Raw genomic sequence first — 16,448 nt, 5'->3', positions numbered from 1 at the left:
ACACACACACACACACACACACACACACACACACACACACACACACACAAACCTTTGGAACACAATCACGCTCACTTGTCTTGTTTTGTGCCTGGGAAGTTAGTATGGGGAACGGCCAGCGTAGCTTCTTAATTCCCTCATTAGGGGCCTGTCTGAACACAGTACTCTGCTTTCCCTCATCAACACACACTTCAAAGCCCCAAAGCAGCGCCGCGTCAAACTTCGCTACCCCCTACTCTGCTCTCTCTTGCTGGGACTCAGAGACTGTGTGAGAGAAAGTCAGCGGGAGAAAAAGAGAGAGAGAGAGAGAGAGAGAGAGCGACTACTAATGGAGATGAAGCCTAAGAGATTGAGGTGAAGGGAGAGCTGTGGCTCGAGTGAGATACTAAAGATAATGTGAACAAAAGGTGAGATAGACAGGAGGAGTTAGATGAAAGTGAAGCTGTATGTGTATGTGGAAAGAGAGAACAGGAGATAGATGATTGGGGAGTAAGAGGCTGATTATGAGGTTAATTCAGTAGCCTCTGTAGCCAGGACTTAGCCTGCAGACAAGGATTTGATGTGATAGCTTGTTTAGTTTGGTTAAATTGGCTCTGAATTGGGGCAGAGAGAGTGGGACAGAGTGATTCAGTAATGAAAAGTCCAATGGACCCCAACCGTATACTGTAACTCTATTTATTCAGCCAGTTCATTAGCTACTGCTCCCTCGTGCTTGGGTGCTTGAGAGTCACCATCGTGCCTCTTTAAGGGAAAGGTTACTCAAAACCAGGCAATGGAGCTGTGGACAGGGCCCTCGAGGGCAGAACATTACTGCCCATTACATCCTGACCTAACTCAGCAACACTGCCACTTCTCATTTCATGTATGTGTGTGGGTATGTGTGAAGGAGCTCTGGAGGTTCCAGACCACTGAAGCCTTGGGGAAGAAGTGGGGCGAGAGACAGAGAGAGAGAGAGAGAGGGGGGGGGGGGGGGGGGGGGGGGGGGGGGGGGGTCATTCTGGGGCTTGGGGTCATGTGGAAAAGTCACAGTCTGAAATGGAGATTTCAAAAGCAGCAGGAAAAGTCAAAAGGGCCATGGAGCTTCAAGAGGCTTTCTTTGTGCATTGGGGCTCAAGAGGCTGGAAGACTTGCAATCATCGAGGCAGATTGGAGTCGAACACAGCGAAGGATGCTGGGAAGCTGCAGGCATGATGAACATAGATTTTATCCTCCCTATGCACTGCATATAAGCAATAATTGGATAATTTGATAATTTGTAAAGCAAACATTTGCCAGATGCAGCTTCTTAAAATACAATAATGTAAAGCTTTTGTATTTTTTAATGTTGTGAATACTTTAGGGTTTTCTACTGTATACAAAACAAGCAATTTGAAGATTACATTAAGCTCTGGGAAATTGTGATTTCTTCATATGATTAATTAAGAATAATCAACAATGACAATAATTATTAGTTGCAACTTTGGTGTTAAAGAAGCTATATAAGAATTACACAAAAAACAATGAAGACCCAATATGTTATTAGAAGAAATAACACTGACAAAGACGGAAATGGCAACACAGATTTTGATTTTAAAAAACCACAAAGTCTGAAAGGCTTCTAGTGTTTTTCATTGATGTCGATTCTCTGATCCTGATTCTGCACAGGAAGACTTATGATCTGAGATGAGAGCACTGCTGTGCAAAACACCTCCTCCTGGCCCCAGGTGTTGAGGACATGGGGTGTCCCTAAAGGCAGCGGTCCCATTCTGTCTGATTGAACCCAGTACCAGAGCTCAATCCCCATGAGCTCCTGCGGTCTGAGGGTCAGCAAAACGAAAGGGTTCCCCTAAAAAACGCCGCTTCCCCCCCCTTCCTCCCTCCCTCCCTCAGCTGTTTTGAACCAGGAGCCTGTAGCATCTGTCGCCCCTCCTGCGCCACAAGGTGTAAAAGCCACTGGCTCCTGTTCTGGTTTCTGGTTCCATACACATGTGAGCACACACACACAGCTCTTACTCCACCAGTGGTCTCTATGAGGGCTTTGTCACCTCCTAAATTCATCCCAGGTGTGTGCATGTGTGTGTGTGTGTGTGTGTTTGTGATGGAGAGGGGGCCCTAAGCCTTTGTGCTGTGCTTGCATAGTGTGCAACGCCATGCAGCAGACAGCCAGGTAAATCCGATTACTCTTAGTGCTGGTGTGTGTCAGTGCTTAATGTGCCTAAATGTGATGGCAGCTGCAGGCTCCCCACACCTGGTCGTTGGTTCGTTAACGTGGTGGCGAATCTCTGGGAGGCGTGGGAGGCGAACAACAAGAAGAGAGCTGCGGGGAGGGGGTTCTTCAAGGGCCTGTGCCGGTAAATCTCTGCTATTCACCCAGACTTGTGATCTCCCACTCCTCTTACATCTGTGGCCTAAGACTGTGTTTACTCTGGTATTTACACCCACTTCAGTGCAGAAAGGAATAGACACTAAGGGAAACATTGCCCCTTTTGTTAGCATTAGCTAATTGTGGTGATGCCTGAGTCTTAGCCGCTTTTCTTTGGCAAACACTGGATAAGAGTCCACATCCTTCCTACCACATCACTAATACATGGGGCTTTGCTGTGGGATAAGAAGAAAGGATTGAGATGAGGATTAATGAGGGAGAAGTCTTTTTTTAAGATCTTAATTGTGTAGAAGTGTGAATGGGATGTGCAGCGCCGACATCTGTTTACATTGTGCGATGATTAGCCGGTCAGTGGTCCTGCAGCAACAGTGAGCCCACTTACTGGCGAAGCATCTCTGCTTCCTCCGAGGGGATCTTCTTCTTTAAAGTGTCTTTTTCTTAAACACTTGCCCTTCTTTGCCAGACTAAACACATCCGTGGAGGGACTTAAAGCACATCCTTTCAATGGCTTTCTTGCAAATATTGCTCTGAAACACCCGAGATTGTTTATTGAAAGGAAGACAACTGGAGGAAAGTAAATTTGCCAAGCCTTAGAGACAATGCTTAAGTATATTGGCGCGGAATAAGTTTTGTTGCTGTACTGTATTTGTGATACAATAGGTCATTGATGGGAGATGACACGACACATTAAGTGTGTCTCCAGGCTGTGATGGCTGCCTATCTGTCCAACAGTCTTTGGGTTAGCTCATTAAAACATCTAGTCCAGATCTGGCTGCCAGGCCCTAATCCCTACACCAAAGCCTTCCTGTCCTTGACTGATCTCAGAAACCATGCCTGCTAAGCTAAAGGCAGTGGCGGAATGGATCTCTTGGCTGAAGGATTCCTTCACATGTATCACAGTAACCCTGCTCTGTGAGTCTGGCCAAAGGTGACTGCTACCTGGATCATAATGACCCTGAGTTCCGGGAAAGCTAGCACGAACACTGAGCCATGGCATAAATGCCTTCCCGGTGGATTTATGATGTTGTGGGGGTGGTGGGTGTCCAGTCACAGGTTAAACTCTAAACTGCTGAACCAGGCTGATCTTAGGTCTACTGGGCCGTAGCAAGCCTGCCGCTGCCCCAGCTTCAGTCTGTCTGTCTCAATATCAAAATGCAGCTGACCACTGAACTGAATGAGCTTGCTGTCACCGAATTGAACGTGATTCGCACAACAATGACCTCACACTCTCTACAGTTAATTACTGTTCTTGTTCTTTCATTTCATACTGCACAGCACCTTTCCATATGTCTTGAAAGAGCACGAGTGACAAAGAAAAAAACAAACATTTTTGTAGCATTTTTGTAGTAGTAAAAGTAGAAAAAAAAGTTACAAAAGAGCACTCTACTGACATTGCACTCAAACTTTATGGCCTCTTGTTGGTTCAAACATGACAAGTTTGGGATGGGATACGGGTTCAAACATCCTCCCCCCATAAGAACTGGAGAGTACAGAGAAGAGCCTGGGGTGAGAAGACACGTGCCTGTTTCAAGGGTAAGTGTTTGTCTTTGTGATTGTTTCAATATTGGCTTTTTGAGCGCGGTGGCACGATGTAGTCCCCCAGCGGAGTGCCGGCACAGAGAAGCCTGGGGCACACTGCAGGCAATGGAGAGGGATCCCATCCACCCACCTCCTTTCATCAAGAAAGAACAACATGGGCCTGCGCTCTGCTGTGGCCCCTTGGTCCAGCACACCAGGGATAATCAGATGATCCCCTTTTATACAGCTTATTAGACGCATCTCATGCTGTAAGATAGACAATATTCTCACATGCATGTGCCCCTTTGTAACACATGATGATTTAAGGGGGTTAAGCAGAGTTTGAATGCTGCGAGAATGCACTTTCATACCATCTTAAGGTCTTGTGGTGCTCTTACCACAAAGCGGATGCGTGTGAACAGAATATCTCTCAATAATGGTAGCTCTTATTAACAATGACAAGATTAAATGTGAAGGGGCTCAGAAGAATTTAAAAGAATTTCCAGAGAACTTAAGATGTTCAAAGAAGAACACTCAGCATTTCTTGGTATCATCGTCACAACATCTGTCAGTGTGTTTTACTTCCTTTCAAATGAGATTGGTTAATCAGTCAAGTCACAGAGGCGAGCAGGGACAATAGCATTTTGCTGATGTTGTGAAGGCTTAAAATGAAGATTTGCTGCAACTTGTCCATCCAAAAGGAGAATCAACGGCAGAAAACACCACTGACAACAATGACATTAAGCACTATACTATAAAAACAACACGGCTAAATGCTCATGGGGACTTCTCTTCAGCTTGGTGCTTGAGCTTTTTCTCTCCTCCTTAAGTTACCCTGTAGTCTCCAGAAGGATAATCACCTCTGTGTGCTACGGGAGAATCTGAGTTATTTCATGCCTTTCTTCATGTTTGCTGCCTGTGTATCCAAATCTCATCATTCCTTTTTGTATTTGCATTCCTCTCACATAGTGGCAAAGATAAGCACCCTTATCCCTTCAGCCAACAACCCGTATCTTGCTCTCGTCTCTGGAGGGTCGCGAGTATATATTGTTCTACACGGTGAGGAGGCTGATGAACACAGTGTAATTAAAATGTTTCTAGCAGCCTGGTGAAATGTAAGATATCACTGGAGAAAAGAGAGAGAGAAGAAGGAAGTCAGGGCTGAGTCTGAAGGTGTGAGTGAGACAGAAGGGTAAGAAAAAGAGAGAGGAGCCAGAGAGAGTGGAGAAGAAGGAGGAGGGGGTGTAACAAAGCAGAAAATGAAGAGAGACATAAAAGAATGGGAGCTCAAGGAGGTCAGGCCCATCACAGGCTTTAGTGTTGCCTTTAAAGATGCCTGGGACAGGTGGCAGCTCCAGACAATCTCGCACCACAGAGCAGCATCCTCTCAGGAGGAGATAAGGGATTCCTCCATCCAGGCACCCTCATCTGCCTCCTCCTCCCACCTCTCCTTCACTCATTCTCCACCTCCTTCATGCCCACCCGCCTCCCCTTCCTCCCGTCTCTGGGTTCTCCCAGACAGGCTGCTTTGATGTGGCTCAGTGTGAACGGGCAGCTGTAGGCCACGGGGCTGTAGCAGCGCTGCTGGGCCACTGGGCCGGCGGACCATTGGGAGCCAACTCTAGCGCAGCTCAATCAGTGGGGCTCTCTGGTGCCCGGCACTTTCAGGTCACATTAAAGCGCTCCGGCAGGGTTAATCCTCTTTAAGGTTTACATGGGCCCCAGTTTGTCTCTCTGCCCAGGCTGAGGGAACCCCTGGGCGCCACCTGCGTGACAAAGACTCAAATCACTGTGACACAAGTTCCCTCCGTCTGTTGCTCCTCCACTTCCCCTCTATTTTCTCCGCTCTCTTCCCTCTTTCTCCATGGCTCTTGCTTGCCTTCCCCTGTGCATTTTGCCTCTTCTTTACTCTCCGTCCTCCCTTGATAGTACCTAGGCCTGGTTGTAAGTCTTTTAGGATTATTTGGGTGGAATCTGTTGACAGGGGTGCAGTAAAAGGATTACAACTTTGTCCTTGTTTTGGGATGCTGTGAGGAGGGAAAGGACAGAGATCAGGAGGATGCACTTTGAATAATGAGAGAGGCAAATAATAAGAGATAGACAGAAAGCAGGATTAACTGAAAGAATTAGGAAGACGATGCAGGCGCGAAAGAAAGGGTGAAAGAGAGGCTAAGGTGACAGCAGCGCAACGAGAACAGAGAGTGGAAAAGGGAGAGAATCAGGAAGTTCCAGCTGTTTTTGCACTCATAAGACCTAATTGGTCCAAAAGCGTCGAACCCTGTCTGGCCCTGCAGAGCCCAGCGGCCATTTGTCTGATTGCTGTGACACTGGGCTTTGTCTTTGCTCTGTGACACACAGTTTCTTCCATTAGCCCAAATAATGGCCACGTACCTCTAGAGGCCTGCACAGACTTTGTCTAATGTCTGTATGGGTTTGGTGGAAAACTAGAAGAATAGACTTACAGTACAGGGCGAAATGCCATTTGAATGTAAAACATATTAAAGGTCTGCACTGTTGGTTTTGAAAGCTAAGCTTGTAAAATTACCTATGCATGATTTTCCAAATGATATTCTGAAAGTGAGTCCAACCTTTAACAGATATGAAAATCAGCTTGCAGAGACTTACTGTACAACCTGCTTCAGGTTTCATGAACTTGAAGATTTTTCAAGATTAAGCTTCTCAAACTGCAACTGATGTAATGCAAGAGACAACATGCTACAGTGTTTCCAACATCACTCATTGAATTCAAAGTTTTGCTGCAACATGTAATGTATTAATGCATTGCTTCTTTCTTTCAGTTCACCCTGAAATCTCGGATGTCCTTTAATGCATCGTCTATTTAATCTGGCCCCTTATTTTAACCACATTACTATGCGATAATAAACAATTTTGACATGCAAATAAAGGCGACACTGTGATGGATTACCACTCTTAACCATGATTAAAAAGTGCAAGAGTGAAGTTTCCATTCATAGTGCACAGTATAAATTGAGAACAATAGCTACATTTGTAAACAAAATTACATTAAAATTACCGTCTTTGGCCAGTGGCATTTCAGCATGATTCAAAATTGAGCTGTCCAGTTTCCCGGGGCCGTGTCCAGCCCAGTGTGTTATTATAATGCATGTGTATTACCCTCAAAGTCACTATCACACAGCCACACGCAGTTTTAGGATCACCTGCATAGGGGCCCGGGGAGGAACTGTGACACAGGGCTATAGAGGGTCAGTCTGTCACAGGGTAGTCTGATACAGATGTGGCAGTCATAAACACTGTCATTGATAGGAACTCGTCACATAGAGATTTCTCAGTAAATCCCATACATTTATGATACAGGCATTCAAAGGAGTATTTAAAGAAACAGAAATTGGTGGACAAACGGCATCTTTTCATTTCTTCGGTGACCCAATTCCAAAATACAGATCTAAAAAAAAGATTAAACCTTAAATCAGCCTTATATTTGAGTAGAATGAATCACACAGGGGGGAGTTGAAGCAAAATAAATGTAGCAAAGTCCAGGTGAGTTAACCTGAGGTTTAAATCAACTTTCTTGTCTCTGAGAGGTATCATTGTTTGGAGAGGAGGAGATAGACAGACAAAAGATGAAGAGAGAGAAGGGAAAAGAGGTGTAACGCAGTGTTTCAGCTACTAAACTGCTGTGTAAATCGCTCCCCAGCAGGGTGGGGGAGGGGAGGCTGGAGGATGAGGGGAGGGGGGGGCAACCCAAAGCGCTTTGTTCTGGTTCCCGGCTTATCCCAATCTGGAAAAATTCACCAAATGTAGAAGATAGATTGGCGCTCTGCAGAGGCCTCGTTGAAATAACCTTCACTCCATGATCCACACTGGAATACAGGGAGGAAGGGAGGCAGGGAAGAAAAAAGCTGGGGTTGGGTGGTGCTGGGGCCCCCTGGAAGAGCAGTGTGCGTGCTTAGCTCCAGCAAGGCATGGGCCCTTGTGCTGGCGTGCAATTTGTTAAGATTGACTCAGTCTTGGTAAATGTCTTGCAGATGCTGGAGTTCCATTAAGATATTTGTGTGATTTATGGAGAAAGGCCGGGGTAGAAGAGCGAGCAACTTGGAGCACCGCCTACATCTTGATCTTCATCATGCTGGTTGCTGAAATCAGGGTTTCTGACTGTATATTATTTCAGATAAATGTCCTGATAAAAATGGATACATATTTTACAGGGGATACTCATTTGTACAGAACATTCAACTTTTAGATAAATGTCAAGCAGATGCTAAACTGTACGAGTATAGTGGTTGAATGAAATTAACTGTGTAAATATTGGCACAAGAGATCCTGCGCAGACATTAAGTCCCAACACAAATATGCATAGACTTGTAGAACCAAGTAGGGAAAGGATGGGCATTGACTGACTTGTTCACTCTAGACAAACAAATTATTTCTGACAGCGAGTAGTGCTGGAATGTATAGCTACGTGAACAGAGCGCCTGTTTATCCCAAATAGATGACATTTGTTTCTACCACTTGTCTTCTGTTCTGTTTTTCTTTTCCACCATGTTAATTACGTTTACCCACGGAAAGACTGTGTTCAAGGGTGTAAGAGCATTTGAGCAAGAGAGACAAAGAAAGCAAAATCAGAGGAGAACACGGCAGAAGAGAGAAAAAAATCTATTGATTTACAGAGGAAGGGCAGTGTGATCTGCCAGCCTTGCGTATATGATGAATGGCAGAGAGATTGGCAAGGCAGCACTTAGAATTTTTCTGTTATTTAACCTTTCTGCTGGCTTTCTTCTCCTTCCTTCTTACTATTGCTCTTAGCTGGATAAAAGCTCTCTCTGTTCTAGCGCCCAGGCATCACATACAGTAGAGAAAGCTCTGCACAGCAAGAACATTAGGCTAATTTATACAGCGGTAATTAGGCCATTAGACCTGAAACAATCTGGGACCCGTAATTAAAGCAAAGCGCTCCAAAAGTCAACAGCAACTCCCATTGAGCTTAGCTAAACAGTCTACGAAAGTGTTATTTACATGTCCAAACAGCTTGAGGTCTCAGTGTAAGCAAACATGATGAGAGACGGGGTGTGAAGGGATTGATCAGAGGGAGAATTCGGCTCCACAAGAGAGCAAGCTTGCAAACTTCTTCTGATAGTCTGCATGATCTCCCTTTCCTGCCAGCCAGATAGTTGTAGCAAAGTACAAGCACATGCTAAATACTCATAGTCAAGCCTGTTAGCTGATATGTTGCATTTGTGTTTACTAAAAGAAACAAAATCCCTCCAATGTCCTCAAACTGACGTGTTGCACATTACAAGAGTTCTTTCTAATAAAGTGTAACAGATTTTATTTAATGACGATGAATGGAATCAAAGCACAAGAGTTGTACCAAAATCCTGTGTCCGGTAGCTCTAAAAAGCTACAAAAAAACTACGTTACGGTATGTCAGCGATTCTCATTTTGTGAAATATTAATTTGTTCTCATGGACGTGTAATGGACATACGTAAGGTGTGCTGATGCAAAATTGTAAAGGGTAATTAAGTAAAATAGTTGGAGACCACTATTGCAAGTTTCTCAAGGTGACATATTTAGGAATAGGTACATTAAAAAACATTAACAAAACAAGCCCAGAACTGCATTGTTCTGCACAGTAAAGTCATGTACATGTCTTTGTATTCACTCCTAGGAAGGAGAAACACAAGTTGCATGCGCTCGCAAACAAAGTCTGGAGCATCTTTCGCACGCTCTGCGAAGTGTTGTAGAGTTATGGTGTAACTGCGGGCCTCGCTGCAGACGAGCGTGCCTGAGCAGTGAGATCATGAGCGGGGAGAGAGGTGGCATAATGAAATCTGGCAGTCACAGCCCCGGCACAGGCTTCATATGTTCCACATTAGCAATTCACAAACCTCTAGAGCAGGCCCCAGCAGCCCTTTTCTCACTCCGCCTTAGTCGCTTATGACAATCTGTCAGTGGCTCTTTGTGCTCTCGCAGCAGAGCATCGATGAGAAGTGCAGTGTTTATGGAAGAGCGTTTCGTCCTCGGCTGCGGGTGACAGTCTGTTAGAGCAGAGTCAGTGAACCCTTGCCAGAGGAGAGGAGGAGCCCAGGTTTAGCAGTCAAGACAATAAACTCACAATGCTGAGTTGACAACAAAATAGGAAGATGAGAAATTGTTTGTGTATTATCAAAACCCAAATCAGAATTGTGAGTGACAGCTCAAATTCTCCCAAAGTATCACATCACATGCGTTCCAAAGCTCAGTGAAGATCCTTTGTGGTAAAACTGCCATTATGAAAGGAGATTAACCAATAAGGATATTGCAAATGATGTGCTTTAGGCTTTATCCTCCCGTTGTCCTCCCCCTTCTTTTGAAATTATTCAAGTGTCCAATAAAGGACAAGGCAATTACTATCCTCTCTTTAATGAAGGGGAAGCTGGCTTTTGGTCCTGAGCACGGTGTGTTTATGTTGAATTAGAATTAATGAGCCTGGTCAAAGTTTGCCTCTAATTGCCCTTTCATTAAGACCCATTTGTAATCATGTCTTAATGACTTCCATCCCTGTTCCTAAAAGAATTAAAAGAAAAGGAACATTTTAAACCAAAAATGAATACTGCTACTCTGGAGTCATCATAATGTTTAAGTTGCTGATAAATTGGTAGAGAGCTATACAAAATGTTCTGTATTCAAAAATTACATCTCAAACAAGTTTGCAAACTATGATATGCAGTGTTCCTGAGTTTCAGCGTTTGAGCGGCTGAGATGACTTCTTTAATCCCTCTTACTTTGCCAGTGGCGGTTTACCAAATGCAACCAGGACAAAACCATTGTGACTACATTTTCCTTAGGAATGCTGGAGCTGCTGTGGTGTGTGGCCGCCGTGGGAAGGTAAAAATTGTGACTCGTGAGCCAGCTTCCAATGGGCCTTCCAGCTGTATTCTGTATTAGAGAGACGAGGAGAATAACCCTAAATATCCAGAAGAGCAGGAGCACTTTAGTCCTGGAGTAAACAGTAAGGAGTCCCTACAGGAAACACTGGAGATGAATTGCAGGATGAATTCTCCCCCTCTCTGCTTCGCCCTCTGTTCTTTGCGACTGTATACATTCCCTCCAGTGACACAGGGCTGTTTGCTGCGCTAATGGAGAGCTGCGCTGGCGTAAAAGAGGTGGCAGGCTCTATTTAGATTGGGCCATGGTAAAGTAAACTTCAGAGTTGGATTTAAATAAACCTCGGCGGAACGGTTTGCCATGCAACCACAGCAAGGGGAGGGAGGGAGGGAAGGAAAGAGTGATGAAGTAGGAAGAAAAAAAGGGTCCAGTCTAGGCACAGGGCTGTACTGAGTGAGGCGCTCCAGAGACATAAACATAGGGGGGATCTGGGTAATTCAATGAGGAGTGGCGGATGTGGGAATGTAGGTGTGTGTTGCGGGGGTGAAGGGGTGGGGTCTGTAAAATGATTTCACAGTTTGTAATTTCACAGTCATCCCTCATTACCAAACAGGACAGAGGTTAGTGTAAAGTTCGAGCAATGTGGGCAGGGATCAGTAAGATTAGAGAACACAAGGCTTTTACTCCCATCGAGCCAGATCACAGTACCAAGACCCCGGTAAACCCGAAGGTTCATTTCCGAGTCTGACAGCCGAGGGCCAACAGCCCAGAGTAAACAAAGCAGATTCTGCCCTTGTCTACCACCAGCCCATCCCAGAAACCCCTCATCCCTCCCTCCCTCAGCAGCTTTGGAATCGGCCGAGGTGAGCCAAGCCAAAACTGAGTCATCAGGAGGAAACTATCAAACAGACAGAGACTGAGTGCACAGATACTTGCCAGAGCTGCACGGAGGGGGCTTTTACCACTTATCTTTGCTATTGTGAAAACAGGATTAGAACACCCGAATGGTTTCTATAAGTTTTCTCATTGAACACATTAAACAAATCCTAAAGCTTTAATGCTGAGTGATATATTGTGTAAAAAATGTAAAACACTGTCAACAGGACCATGCAGTAATATAGCATATAGATAAAGTGAATTTGAAGTACTTTGAACCTGGATGTAAGAGTTGTTTGTGCATTATTCCACTTGATTCCTTGCCTTCATAGCCAATCAATCCCCTGTAGACTTTTTTTTTTTAATCTCAAGTTTCTCCTTATGTCAAGTTCTCAAAAGATGTCCACATTATGTGGATTGTGCCAAGCAAGGGACGGAATGTGGAAAACAAAATGCTGCTTTTCTGCAAATCAACACTGGAAAATAGGCTTCAACTGTTGCAGGGATGATGGCCTCTTTGCTACAGGTGTTTGGGGGTTTCTGTCTTTACAAATGTTGTCCACTCCACCAGTATGTCAAAGTCAGTATTCTTGTCACGGCGAGTATAGTATAGCCTGCGAAAACAGCTATAATGTTGTCTTTGGTTCTGAAAACAACTTTCCCAAAGTCTAAGAATATTACTCAAGTTACATCACCGGGTATCTCGGTTTGAACTGGGAGACCCACTTTAGGGACTTAAAGTCAGGATATTTTGGCCTCTGCTGCTTCAACTCTAACACTTCTGTTTTTAATGTATCTTGCAAGTCCCTATGCAATAATGGAAAAGGCTCCAATGCTGTAGGATTACAAAAAACACCAAACTGATACTTGTTTAATAGTTGCTGTGTTGGCCCAGGCTGGCAGTGATCACCCCCACTGAATGAGTGAGTGATGAGGTAAGCAGACCTGGGACGTGCTAGAGGATCAACACTTGCTGCGTTGCCCAGCAATGCAGCTGCGTTTGGCTTCGAGCAACACTCAAAGAGCTGTCGGGCACCCCACTGTTTGGCCATCTGCCCTCTTGGCGCACACCTCCAAATGTTTACAAGCAAAAAAACACATAGCTTGCAGCCTCAGAGACTTGCTGCGTGAAGGTATGCAGATGTTGACACATGCTTTGCCTCAGGGTAGTGATACGCAACTTGGCAGTGGTCTCAGTAACAGGCAATAAAGTGACATGTGTTTTGGCACTGAGATGTGTTCGTAGCGTGTGTATGAATAAAGAAGTGATTTGTTACTTTGTGGACTCTTGTGTGCATGTTAGTCATTTGCTGTTTCTGTCTTTCTGTACAAGTTTTAACCCATTTTAGTTTCACAACTTGACCCTCAGGTAGGCAGCATTTCAGCAAAATTCCCGCTGTTGGTTTGCTCGTTGCAACTTGTCCAACAATGGATGCACAGTTGCAAAACAAAATTCCAGCTTTAGTATTTAAGATTATGGTGTGGAGTGCAGTTAAGGTTAGAAGATGAGTGCACACATATGTGAATTCACTCTGGTGACAGCACAACAGTTTCAATTTCGGGGGTAAAAATAGAGAAAGGCTTGGAAGCATATTATGCAAATGTTTTAATGTTTTATCTAGAGGGAGAAAAAAAAGCCTCTTGATTTTCTCTGGGAGTTGTGACAAAACACTGATACAGAAACGGGTGTTTTTGTTCTCGTTCTGTACATTTCTTTGGTTGTACTTAAACCTTATCCTTTGTAGAAAACTATATTATGCTCGGTACGGTGAGAACCATGCCATTTGGCTGCTTTCCTTACGGTTATTTAGCGCAGTTTATTTTGAGTTCTATCAGCCTTGAGAAATTTACAAAGCAAACATTTTGGATCAGCAAAGCTTTCAGTTGAGTGTGTTTAATGAGTTCTCATTTGGGTGGGTCTGCCGAAAGATAGCCATCCACCACTGCCTCTCATTATAGCTGGTATTTAGATTAGCTGAGGAGGGAATACATTCACATGACGATATGTTTAGGAGGAACCAGAATCTTGCAAGACATGTAGAAAATATCTTATACTTATGTTCCCTTTCTCTTCCTGTCATTCTATACAGCTGCACCGCAGTTCTTCCCTGCCTTCCATCCTCCTGTGCCAATCGACGACAGACATACCCAGGGACGTTACATCTACGAGCCTTCCCCTGTGCCCCCTCTTCATGTGTAAGTCTTTCAAAGTGGTCACACACTCGCACACACAAACGGAAAATCCGTCAATCAAACACATCATAGAACACATTTGATTGAGCTGCATCACGCGCATCATTGACAAGCTCTCCTAATGGCGATACAAATCAAGCTAAACTCCCTTCCCCCCATGGGTGTAGAGCATGCTCCTCATGGGTGCTGCGCGCCTCTCTTTGCCTTTCAGGATCAAAGGCCACCGCCCTATACGTGTGCAACATGATCCGCATGTCAGAGACACGCAAATGAACATGTGTCAGAGATGCGGAAATGAGAGCAGGGCGAGGGGAGCCTGGGAGCGTGCGATTCTCATAAGAGCAGTGATCAAGCCTTGTCAAGAGAGGAAAGCAATGCCTCTGCTGACATCTACCCATCTCTGACAGACACAGATGGGCCCCCTGACACACAAACTGTATACTACTAACCACCGCGCCCCATCCAATCACATGTACGTACATCTAATATAAAGTAAAACAAGGTGTCATGCCTCGTAAGAGTGAGTGGTAAGTATTTAATTTAGGGGAAGACTTATTACAGTATGGTCTCGTATTTCCCTGGAGTGCTTCTACCGGTGCTGGTCAGGTCAGCAGAGAACTTCAAAGCATTCCTTCAGCTCACTCACTTTCATACGGTCATGCACAAATTATTCTTTTTTTTTCTCCTCACTTTTAGTCACCCTCTTTTTGTCTCTTTTACTTTCTCTATCATTTGTATTCTTTGCGTCCAAATAGTGAGCTACACAAGCAGATGCTTCATCGTCCTTGCGGCTCTTGTTTCCTACCCGCAGACACGAAGGAAGCGATCACGGCGCGACGAGGACAAATTGGATGGGGCAGCTACTTGGGCCGCATTATGTTTGATATTCTTCATCATTATCAACTCCCCCCTTCTCCTCCTCAGGAGTCATATCTCTCCCTTGCTGATGTGCCACTAAGCGTAATGAATGTTTTATGTTCGCCCCCCTTCCTCCGCCTCCCCACCTCCGGCCCACCGTACCTCTCAACCCCTCATCTCCTGTCATGGGCTGCGAGAGGAAAAAAAAAAAAAGGGGAGGGGGGGGGAGCGAGGAAATAAAAAAGGGAGGTGATTGATGCCCCATGTCACTGCAAACAAAATGGCAAATATAATTAGCATTTAGCTATGCCGAGTAATGGGGCGAACACGCCGGCAACATAGGCTCGAACAAACAGCCTGGCTGTTATCCGTCAGGAGTGCTTTGCTATGATCTGTAGCACAGGTTAGGGAGGGGGGGGGGGGGGGGGGAGAAAAGAAATGAGGAAGAGGTGGAGGGACAACACAGAGCCAGAGAATTGAATTAAGGGGGAGATGTTACGCAGCGCCGGTGTCTTCAGTCACTCTGTCCAGACAGGCGTTATCTGCGCGCTTGGTTTGCTGTCAGTAGAAACACGGCCGTGCTCTGCCATGCTACTTATGGCCTATTTATCCAAGCCATTAAGCATAGAGCTGTTTAATATGACACACTATGCTAAGGGAAACTATTTGTCATTATTATAAGACAGCTGTTTAGTGGCCAGCCTTATTTAAATCTGTGAACTCACTGTCACACAGACACGTTCTCTATGAACTTACGTGGGTTCCATGCAGAAAGGATCTCAACTACTTTTAAATCTTTGCACAGGGAAGCCACAATATTGCCCGCTTGATTAAAAAAGCAGCACTGAATTCCTCAGTGAGAAGAAACACTCATCAGTCGCGGTATTACAGCTGGGTCCAACCACCTGATGGCAAATTGGAGTTAATTACACTTTCAGATTTGGCTTTGTGCAAGTTTTAGCCAAACTTTACGAGAGTTGAAGGAGTAAACCTCTCTGAGGATTTAAAAGGGATGCATTCGGCTCAGCAATGTTGCTTATAGCCAGCTCGAGCAAATAGAGGCAGTCAGCGTGTAGCTGTCGCTTCAGGGAAATGGAGGACAGGAGGCGGCTTATGGAGAAATATTGAATTGTTTTAAGACAAGTTCTCCTCAGTGAGCAGAATTAATCGTTATTAGCCCTCTCAAAGATATGCCTAAGTACACAGGGACTATTATTGCAGTACTTCCCCATGCAGCCTCTCATTACGGCCTGTAATTACAGTTGGGTTGGCCCCGCGGCAGTTCCATCAATCCAGCCAGCTTCCCCCGCCACGCACACAAGCCAGTCACCACTGGGCGTCCGTGGCCGGAGTAAAAACACCGCAAATGCCCAGCAGCTCGTTTCCTCTCCGCCACAATGACACATCCACCATCCATATGTGGCAAATGAACAGAATCATATCCTATTACTGTGAAGGGCCTAATTGAAACATGTTTATTTATGGCCCCCGTTTTCAGGCGAGGAGCGGGTGTTAGCAGCACAGCTAACGGGCTCCAGTGATATGAGGCGGTAGAATTAAATTAAAAGCTCATAAAATGAAATATGCTCCATATTAGCTGTTTGACACTTAATTTGCCTTCAAATGAGCATAGGAAATCACAAATTAACTGTCCTTTGTTTTTTCCCTCTTTACCTCACCTCCCTTATTAGGCAAGGGAGAGCGCAATTACAGACAGAGGCTAATCGTTTAGTTTATGAATTCTTGTGGGGAAGGTACCAATGTGCCATTCTGTATTAAAGCCTCAGGGTCAGT

At 45.0% G+C, this 16,448-nt stretch overlaps 1 protein-coding gene across 1 annotated transcript in view; it reads left to right on the top strand.

The window, feature by feature from the left end:
* gli3 (GLI family zinc finger 3) overlaps positions 1–16,448 on the top strand; it is a 90,337-nt gene that overhangs the window by 34,509 nt on the left and 39,380 nt on the right. Inside the window, exon 4 of the mRNA XM_032503403.1 lies at positions 13,694–13,799. Within this exon, the coding sequence (XP_032359294.1) occupies positions 13,694–13,799 (106 nt within the window). The remainder of the gene's footprint in view (positions 1–13,693; positions 13,800–16,448) is intronic.

Source organism: Etheostoma spectabile, chromosome 22 (genome assembly GCF_008692095.1).
Source record: "Etheostoma spectabile isolate EspeVRDwgs_2016 chromosome 22, UIUC_Espe_1.0, whole genome shotgun sequence".
Classification (NCBI taxonomy): domain Eukaryota; kingdom Metazoa; phylum Chordata; class Actinopteri; order Perciformes; family Percidae; genus Etheostoma; species Etheostoma spectabile.
The sequence above is the reverse complement of the archived record's forward strand: the minus strand, read 5'-3'. Positions and strand labels throughout refer to the sequence as shown.